Source organism: Electrophorus electricus, chromosome 11 (genome assembly GCF_041902795.1).
Source record: "Electrophorus electricus isolate QZ-2024a chromosome 11, ASM4190279v1, whole genome shotgun sequence".
Taxonomy (NCBI): domain Eukaryota; kingdom Metazoa; phylum Chordata; class Actinopteri; order Gymnotiformes; family Gymnotidae; genus Electrophorus; species Electrophorus electricus.
This window is the reverse complement of record NC_137507.1, coordinates 1,864,913-1,874,589: the sequence shown is the minus strand read 5'-3', so window position 1 is coordinate 1,874,589 and position 9,677 is coordinate 1,864,913. Positions and strand designations below refer to the sequence as shown.

General features: G+C 43.1%; 1 protein-coding gene across 3 annotated transcripts; it reads left to right on the top strand.

The window, feature by feature from the left end:
* The first annotated feature begins 1,594 nt into the window (after nucleotides 1-1,594).
* Nucleotides 1,595-9,084, top strand: sptssb (serine palmitoyltransferase, small subunit B). 3 transcript variants are annotated; one of them, XM_027027427.3, is made up of 2 exons: nucleotides 1,595-3,173; nucleotides 7,595-9,084. In XM_027027427.3, exon 2 carries the CDS (start codon nucleotides 7,644-7,646, stop codon nucleotides 7,884-7,886), a length of 243 nt encoding a protein of 80 aa, XP_026883228.2. In that variant the 5' UTR covers nucleotides 1,595-3,173; nucleotides 7,595-7,643; the 3' UTR covers nucleotides 7,887-9,084. The 3 variants fall into 3 exon arrangements, 2 of the variants coding, with proteins under 2 accessions (XP_026883228.2, XP_081579141.1); XM_081723015.1 differs by having other exon boundaries at nucleotides 7,418-9,084; XR_014125933.1 differs by lacking the exon at nucleotides 1,595-3,173 and having other exon boundaries at nucleotides 7,143-8,105; nucleotides 8,241-9,084.
* Nucleotides 9,085-9,677: the final 593 nt, after the last annotated feature.

Here is a 9,677-nt window from a genome sequence, read left to right as displayed (position 1 = left end):
TTTTTTCCCAGTGTGTCCAAATTTAGATTTGAATACTCCCTGCAGGTATGTGACTGGCCACATGTGAAGAGGCACAAATGAAGTCCCCAAACAAAACAGTATTTTTTATCTCAGCTCTTTGTGTATGTACTCAGCTTTAACGGTCGCTGTAACAGAACAAAGGAAGGTGTTCTATAACAGGCTAAACCAATTACAGCCGCCATAAAAACATGCCTTTCCATGACTACTAGCAACAAACGCTTGAGATTATTATTCGTATACCAAAAGAATAATACAGGAGGAGTTATCTATGCTGTACTGATCTTGGACTCCCATTCCCTATTGTAGGGCAAGCGGCATAACTGTTCTCAGATCAGTGACTGAGACCATGGCATCTCTGTTAGCTATTTCTGTGTTTGTTCACCTGGGTCAAAACCAGTCACTCCCCAGTCTCTTTTACACTCTAGCACTGCATGCTTGACAGTGAGTGGTTATCTCTGGTTATCTCTACAAATGACTCGCTCACAATGACATCTTTTCAAATGAGCAATGCGTTCAATACCTTTTTGTTTGGTCTTATTACGTCTTTTTTTTTTTCAAGACTTATCTGTTTACCAGATCAAGTTTCAGTGAAAGCATATTCTAAATGTTTCATTACATAAGACCCTGTAAAAAAAAATAGAATACTACAAAAATATCTATTAAAACATTCCCAAGTGTCGCCATGATGGTGTGTTTTTCTGGCTAAAGAATAGGTCATTATGGTTAAGCTGTAGGCTCCGTATAGCAGTGAGGTTTCTCCCTCCGGTTTTGGAAAATTCGTGCAGATTTCCACCCTCTAGCTGTCTTACAGTAAATTACGTTATTGATTTGCCTGATTTACCCAGTCAATTGCAGAAAGACCGCTGTGCAGAACTGTCACGTCTGCTTAGGTCCCCACGTCCCCCTTAGAGTAAATGTACGGGCTAAGACGCTGGTGATGTGGTTGTCTTTGTAAGCAGCGTTTAGCACCTTGCCTGCTCCCCCACCAATCCCCCGAGGCTACCCCGTCTACCCAGGCTACCCCTCTACCCCTTCCCCGAGGCTGTTTTTTAAGCAGACACTCGTGGTGCCACCATGGTCTGTTTCAGAACTGCTGAAACACCGACTCCTCTTGAATCAGGAGCTTGGCGAACACAGGCACGCGTGTGCAGCTCTGACTGTGTCCTTAGCACGTATACGTCCGCTTGTGTGGCTGTGACCGTTTTTCCATGTTCCTTATTATCCCTTATTCTAGTTTATAAGCAGTTCTTTACTGCATTTAGCTTGAAAAGAGGGACACCAGAGGCCTGGAGGATCATGTCGCTGTCATAAAATCCCTTGTGCCATTCTGACTGGGTTATCAATAAAAAAGAAATTTATTCCTAAAGCATTTACCCCTTTTTTGGTCCTTGGATAAAAACAGCTTTCTGAATCATGATAATTTTATGGAATTTATGAAATTTCATGATGTGGTTATTTTCAGACATAAATTTAATTTTAAAAATGATTATTTCAGGGGAAACAAAAATAATCAAAAATGGCTTAGGCACCAGAGTCGATATTTTATTATAAATACTCAAAGTCTTGTTTCCGGTTGTAATCAATTTGTCCTTTTTATTTTATTTTACATAATCACAGGAATGCACTGAAATATTTAGTTGTTTATTAAGGTCCTGGTATTTGACCTTCATACTGACAAAACCACTGTTTGAAAGGATTTCTAAGGAAACAAGTAGGCCTACATGAGAGGTCTACACCATATGCAGAGATCTATACCATATGCAGAGGTCTACACCATATACAGAGGTCTGTATCATATATCTATACCATATGCAGAGGTCTATACCATATTTCTATACTATATGCAGAGGTCTGTAGCATATGCAAAGGTGTATAACACAGAGGTCTACACCATATGTGGAGGTGTATAACACATAGAGGTGTATAACACATACAGAGGTCTATACAATATACAGAGGTCTATAACACATACAGTGGTCTGTACCATACACAGAGATGTATAACATATACAGAGGTTTATACCATATAACATATTCAATAGGGAGCACTACAGAAATCCATTGTCTTTGGGGATTACCTCCACCAGCTATACAAGTTCAGCAGTTTGGTGGATATACTTAATGTGGCTTTAGAAACCCACACACTCATTGCACTTAAAAAAAAAATCTAACACAGGTAAAAAGGGTTTGTGTGTGTGTGTGTGTGTGTGTGTGTGTGTGTGTGTGTGTGTGTGTGTGTGTGTGAGAGAGAGAGAGAGAGAGAGAGAGAGAGAGAGAAAGAGAGATTGATTGATTGATTGATTGATTAAAGAAGAATCAATGGGCTATTGTTTTCTGGTAATTTGTCGAGGCAGGGCACAGAAATGGTCTTAGGGAATATGGTGCAGACTGACACCCCCCTGGTGAATTAACAGTGATTCTATGAGATTCCAGCGTTAGATTTCTCGCTCTGCTTGTGACAGCAGAAATATGATCGGAGCACGTTACGTAAGGCCTGTAATAATAATAATATTTAAAAAAAAACAAAAAAAAAAAACACCTACGTTTACTTACAATTCCTAACTTTCCAAATTTCGTATCCCCTTTACAGCATGAAATGTGAGCGTGATCGTTCCGAGTCAGTCCTTCCCCGTCGGTGCGGCAGCGCACGTGGGCGCTGACGTCACACGCTGTACTGCGGTGCAGCATCATGACAGAGGAGGAGGAAGAGGAGACCCTGCGACACGAGCAGGAGGAAGAGGAGACCCTGCGACACGAGCAGAAAAGTTGTCATAAATGCATACTAAGAGCGCGGGACCTTTAACATGCCTCCCTGTTAAAGCAAGTCGTTGGTTCGCCATCCGGAACGTCTGGGATGTCTGTCTCGCGGAAAATGTTTTAACACGCATGGACTGTGCGTGGACTGCCTCTGCATTTCACCTGCACAAACATAAAGACTACGCACACACAAAAACAAACACACGCACACACACAGGTGATTGTGAAAAGAGACTGGGGTGGGTGTGGTGTCCGACCTAAACATTGAATGACCTGACATTCCTGAACTGGTGCGGCAGATTTTGCGCTTCAGCGAAGCAACGGAACGGTAGCGCGCGCGCGCTGGCTTTGGCGGACAGCGTCCCGCAATAAACTTTATCCGGAAAGCTCGCAGAGGTGAGTGCCTCGTTTAATCTTACTGTGTTCTTGCCTCATATGACCGATCCTAAAAAACAAAACAAAAACAAAAAAAACAAACAAAAAAAACGTGTTAACCAGAAAGTCAGTGTTGATGCGTTTTATGTGTGTGCACGTGCGTTGGATGCGGGAGGGCTGAGAGTATATTGTGTTTTAATTTCTCTGTTGACTCGAAAAAACGAAATGATCAGATGTGGTAAGGAACCAAAGCACAGCAGTGAGGGAATGTGGGATTAGGTATTCAGTGCTATTAAACTATTAATTGCTTTAAAACGAATCCGTTTCGTCAGTTTTGTAAATTGACGCAAAATACGGATTTCATATGGATTTTTTTTCTCGTCACTGCCAGTCTGTGCGTGAAAGGTGCCGTGTGTTTACGTCGTCTCCAGCAGGTACCCTCGGCCCCCAGTGAGCCATGACATCTGCCCTGGGCATTTACATCACAGCTGGAAATCATTAACTTCACTTTCTAATTGACTTGTACTAACAAGTTTGGCTGACACTGTAACCAAGGAGTCGAGTAACCCTACCTACCGCAAACCCAGCGTGGGTAACTGCACAGGAGGGCCAGTGGCTTGTTGGAATCTTGTTGTCTTGTTGGGATCCAGTACAATGTCGTACAAAGCGCTCAGTCGAAGGAACAGTCGTGCAGTTTTACCTGCGGAGCAGCCAAGTCGCCCTACCGCTATTATTCCTAACGTTTCCCGTCGTGACCGCCTCTGTCGTTTACTGTCCTGCAGCAGGTCGTGGGTAATCTGATTAGAAGCGCTGAATAGCCACAGGGGTCCTGGCAGGGCCTTAGAACAGAGTAATAACACGTTTATTCCGTCCACAGCCGATAGGAAGACTATTATCAGTTAGATGAATGAATGCATGAAAACATTTTACACCATCTGCACGCAGAGGCTGACAGCGCGCAGTATTTCAGCACTCACGTGCTCTCGGATTGCTGACTGCCCTCATTTACTAGTCGGTAGATGTCCTGCTGCACTTTTGAGTTACTCTTGGGGTTCCTGTCATAAGCGGATTTGAACATGTGGGTTTTTCTGACTTGCACTCTCTCTCGCTCTCTCTCTCTCTCCCTTTCTTTCTCTCTATCTTTCTCTTTCTTTTTCTCTGTCTCTTTCTCTCTACCTTTCTCTCTCTCTCTCTTTCTATTTCTTTCTCTCTCTCTACCTTTCTGCCTTTCTCTTCCTTTCTTTCTCTCCTTCTCTACCTTTCTTTCTCTCTCTACCTCTTTCACTCTCGCTACCTTTTTTCTTTCTTTCTCTCTTTCCCTCTCTACCTTTCTCCCTTTTTCTCTCTCTACCTTTCTCTCCATCTTTCTCTCTACCTCTTTCTCTGTCTCTCTTGCTACCTTTCTTTCTCTCCCTCTTTCTCTCTACCTTTCTCTATTTCACTCTACTTTTTTCTCTCTCTACCCTTTTCTCTCTCCCTCTCTCCCTTTCTTTCTTTCTCTCTCTACTTTTCTTTCTCTCTCTCTCCATCTTTCTCTACCTTTTTTCTTTCTCTCTCCCTCTTTCTCTACCTTTCTCTCCATTTCTCTCTACCTTTCTTTCTCTCTCCCTCTTTCTCTCTACCTTTCTTTTTCTCTATCTCTCTCCCTTTCTTTCTCTCTACCTTTCTATCTTTCTCCCTTTCTTTGTCTTTTTTTCTTTCTCTACCTTTCTCTCCCTCTCTCTACCTTTCTTTCTCTCTCTCTACCTTTCTTTCTCTCTCTATCTTTCTCTCTACCTTTTTCTCTCCCTTTCTTTCCCTCTCTCCCTCTCTCTACCTTTCTTTCTCTCCCTTTCTCTACCTCTTTCACTCGCTACCTTTTTTCTCTCTCTACCTTTTTTCTTTCTTTCTCTTTCTCTTTCCCTCTTTCTTTCTCTCTCTACCTTTCTCTCCATCTTTCTCTCTACCTTTCTTTCTCTGTCTCTCTTGCTACCTTTCTTTCTCTCCCTCTTTCTACCTTTCTCTATTTCACTCTACTTTTTTCTCTCTCTACCCTTTTCTCTCTCCCTCTCTCCCTTTCTTTCTTTCTCTCTCTACTTTTCTTTCTCTCTCCCTCTTTCTCTCTACCTTTCTCTCCATCTTTCTCTACCTTTTTTCTTTCTCTCTCCCTCTTTCTCTACCTTTCTCTCCATTTCTCTCTACCTTTCTTTCTCTCTCCCTCTTTCTCTCTACCTTTCTTTCTCTCTACCTTTCTTTTTCTCTATCTCTCTCCCTTTCTTTCTCTCTACCTTTCTATCTTTCTCCCTTTCTTTGTCTTTTTTCTTTCTCTACCTTTCTCTCCCTCTCTCTACCTTTCTTTCTCTCTCTCTACCTTTCTCTCTCTCTACCTTTCTTTCTCTCTCTCTATCTTTTTCTCTCCCTTTCTTTCCCTCTCTCCCTCTCTCTACCTTTCTTTCTCTCCCTTTCTCTACCTCTTTCACTCTCGCTACCTTTTTTCTCTCTCTACCTTTTTTCTTTCTTTCTTTCCCTCTCTTTCTTTCTCTCTACCTTTCTCTCCATCTTTCTCTCTACCTTTCTTTCTCTGTCTCTCTTGCTACCTTTCTTTCTCTCTCTTTCTCTATTTCACTCTACTTTTTTCTCTCTACCCTTTTCTCTTTCTGTCCCTCTCCCTTTTTCTTTCTCTCTACTTTTCTCTCTCCCTCTTTCTCTCTACCTTTCTTTCTTTCTCTATTTCTCTCTCCCTCTTTCTCTACCTTTCTCTCCAGCTTTCTCTCTACCTTTCTTTCTATTTCTCTCTCCCTTTCTCTCCATCTCTCTCTACCTTTCTTTTTCTCTTTCTCTCTACCTTTCTTTCACTCTCTACCTTTCTTTCTCTCTGTCTCTTTCCCTCTACCTTTCTTTCTTTGTCTCTTTCTCTCCCTTTCTCTCTCTACCTTTCTTTCACTCTCTACCTTTCTCTTTCTCTCCATCTTTCTTTCTCTATTTCTCTCTCCCTTTCTCTCTCTACCTTTCTCTCCATCTTTCTCTACCTTTCTTTCTCTTTCTCTATTTCTCTCTCCCTCTCTACCTTTCTCTCCATCTTTCTACCTTTCTCTCTACCTTTCTCTCCCTTTTTCTCTCTACCTTTCTTTCTCTCTCTACCTTTCTTTCACTCTCTACCTTTCTTTCTCTTTCTCTATTTCTCTCTCCCTCTCTACCTTTCTCTCCATCTTTCTACCTTTCTCTCTACCTTTCTCTCCCTTTTTCTCTCTACCTTTCTTTCTCTCTCTACCTTTCTTTCACTCTCTACCTTTCTTTCTCTTTCTCTATTTCTCTCTCCCTCTCTACCTTTCTCTCCATCTTTCTACCTTTCTCTCTACCTTTCTCTCCCTTTTTCTCTCTACCTTTCTTTCTCTCTCTACCTTTCTTTCACTCTCTACCTTTCTTTCTCTTTCTCTATTTCTCTCTCCCTCTCTACCTTTCTCTCCATCTTTCTACCTTTCTCTCTACCTTTCTCTCCCTTTTTCTCTCTACCTTTCTTTCTCTCTCTACCTTTCTTTCACTCTCTACCTTTCTTTCACTCTCTACCTTTCTTTCTCTCCCTCTGACTCTCTCTCTTTCCATCTTTCTCTCTACCTCTCTCCATCTTTCTCCCTTTCTTTTTCTCTACCTTTCTTTCTATTTCTCTCTCTCTCTCCCTTTCTCTCCATCTCTCTCTACCTTTCTTTTTCTTTCTATCTACCTTTCTTTCACTCTCTACCTTTCTTTCTCTCTGTCTCTTTCCCTCTACCTTTCTTTCTTTGTCTCTTTCTCTCCCTTTCTCTCTCTACCTTTCTTTCACTCTCTACCTTTCTTTCTCTCCATCTTTCTCTTTCTCTATTTCTCTCTCCCTCTTTCTCTCCATCTTTCTCTCTACCTTTCTTTCTTTCTCTATTTCTCTCTCCCTCTCTACCTTTCTCTCCCTTTTTCTCTCTACCTTTCTCTCCATATTTCTCTCTCTCTCTCTCTCTCTCTCTCTCTCTCCCAGCACCCGTTTTTTTCCTCTTTACTCCATGAACGTTTTCCATAGCAAACATCACACATGGTCCCCAGAGATATATGAAGCATTTATTTCAGCTGACACTGCAGGCACCGTCTGGTTGTAGTAACAGCAGACGCTGCTCTTGAGAGTTGCATGTTTAGAAAAGTCGCAGTGGCCCCGTCGACGGGGTCTGTGATTAGGCCCGGTCCTGTTTCTCCGTTATGTCGCAAGTTGTGCATTGTGTTTTTTAGTTTTTTACCCTACTGTTTTCCTCACGCCCCCGTAGGAAGTTACACCTGCTTCTATGGCTTTGTGACCAAGGGAATATGCAATGACAAACACACAGGGGAAGAGGGGACGTTCCAGGCAAGCCGCACTTCTGTGGCATGACGCACCTTCCTGTTTCTCTCTCTTTCATGTCCGGCCACGTGCCCCCCGCTGACCTGCCTGCCTCCGCCGCCAGACTGCTCGCTGCTCACTGCTCCACTCCGGCAGGGAACCGCATCTCAGGCATGGATGTGAAGAACCTGTGCGACTACCTGGGGTGGCTCTACTACCAGTACCTGCTGATCACAGGCATCTACGTCCTAGAGCCGTGGGAGAAGTCCATCTTCAACACGGTGCTCTTCACCATGGTGGCCATGGTGGTCTACACATCCTACGTGTTTGTGCCCATCCACGTGCGCCTGGCACTGGAGTTCTTCTCCGGACTGTGTGGGGAGCAGCCAGAGAGCACCGTAGCGCTGATGAACTAGAAAGAAAAGGGAGGGGCTTATTCCACGACTGGCTAACCCACAACCCCTTCCTCTGCAAGCTCAAGAACATTTGGGAAGAGCAAAAGAAAGGAACTTTGAAGCCATGTCCACCCCCACCTACACCCACCCCCCCTCAGCCCTCGGCCAGCCCCCAGGAATAAGGCCCCTCTCACACCACCTTGGTGATGCTTTGCATGATGTTGGGGGGCAGGCACCTGGGTAACTGCACGTCATGTTTTCACTGCACCTGTTAGCGTTTTGCACGTGACCGCTTTGCCAATGCTTTGAATAGTCCGGTCTCACCTGTCAATCAGCGCTAATTAATCAAAAAGTCACCTTCTACCTTTTTTCTAGCAGGTACACAGACTCCTCCATCCCAGAACACCCCTGGCTGATGATGCACTGCTGGGTCATTGGAGGTCAGACTGCCAATTAAAAGGTTTTTGTTTTTGTTTTTTTGCCAAAAGTGAATGTACAAATATTCACAAAGAGAAAAAGGTTATGAAAGTCTCACTTATAATTGTCCTTTACAGACATTGATTTGTTGTTATTATTGTTGTTAATATTATTCAAGCCATGTGATCATGTTTCCTATGCAATGAGTCTACTCTGAAAAAAAGGTAACAGTTCAACTGTAAAAGAAACACGTACTGCACTCGACTGGATATTGACAGTCCTGTCACATGTTCCCTTTCTCTCTCTAACCATTCAACCTTCGTCAACAACATATTCATTCACAGTTAATTTTGTTAAACCTCTTCCAAGGTAGCTGGAATGACAAGAAAGATCTTGGACCAGCAAACAGTCTTCCGTGAAATGCAAACACTCACATTTCACCTTTAGGACACACACACCTTTCTCTTGTTCCTTTGACTAAACCATGTCTCTCTTTGACAGAGCCCATTACTCTTTAGGGTGCCATTTTGTATTTATCAGTTGTGTCTTACGTATATATATACATGTGCGCTGAACCCTGGAACTTTGACTGGTTACATTGCCAGGTACAAAACATTCTGCGCTTAGTGTGTCCTCATTACGCCATACATGTCATTCTTGAACGTTTCATTTGTAAATCACATTTTTTCATGGAAGTCATGAAATTTCATATAACAAAATTCTGTTGTGTATATATGTTTATTCTTTCAGTGTTTCTTTTTTATGTTATTGTTTTTTCACAAATAAAGTAATTTTACACAGATTATGGTCCTGCTAATATTTGCTCATTGAGCTTAGAGCAGCAGACACGTCAAAATACTGCCTCAACGCTGGGAAGCTTAACCTCTTTAAACAGGTTGAGGTCATCCGTTTTGACGCAAACGCATGGTCAGCAACATCTCCGTCATCCCTTAATCTTTAATCTTTACTGTTGTAAGACAAATGGCAAGACAAGTCCAAGATCAACACTGGAAACCCTGTCACCGCCTAAAATAACTGGGCAATGCTGATGAAGGTACTTCTGGAGAAACCGTAAACTAGCTCAGTACCCAAACCTGTTTTACAGGGCCTCTTCTATGGGGGGCCTGGGGCCTCGCTAAAGGCCCCGTTACCTCTCTGTTCTCTCTGGTTTTCAGAATAAGCACGAGCACTCTGCGTTCAGCCGCTAGGACAGAGCTGGCACAAGAGTTCAAGGGCGCCCCTAACAGGTGGCTGGGAGAACCGCAGCCACTCCACACTCCCAACCCGACTGAGAGTGTTTCTCTCCGACTGAATTTTCTTGTGGTAGAAAATGTTGCTAGGTAATATTAGTAACCTATAGCAGATATAGCTATAGTTTACAGGGGTGTGAGTGTG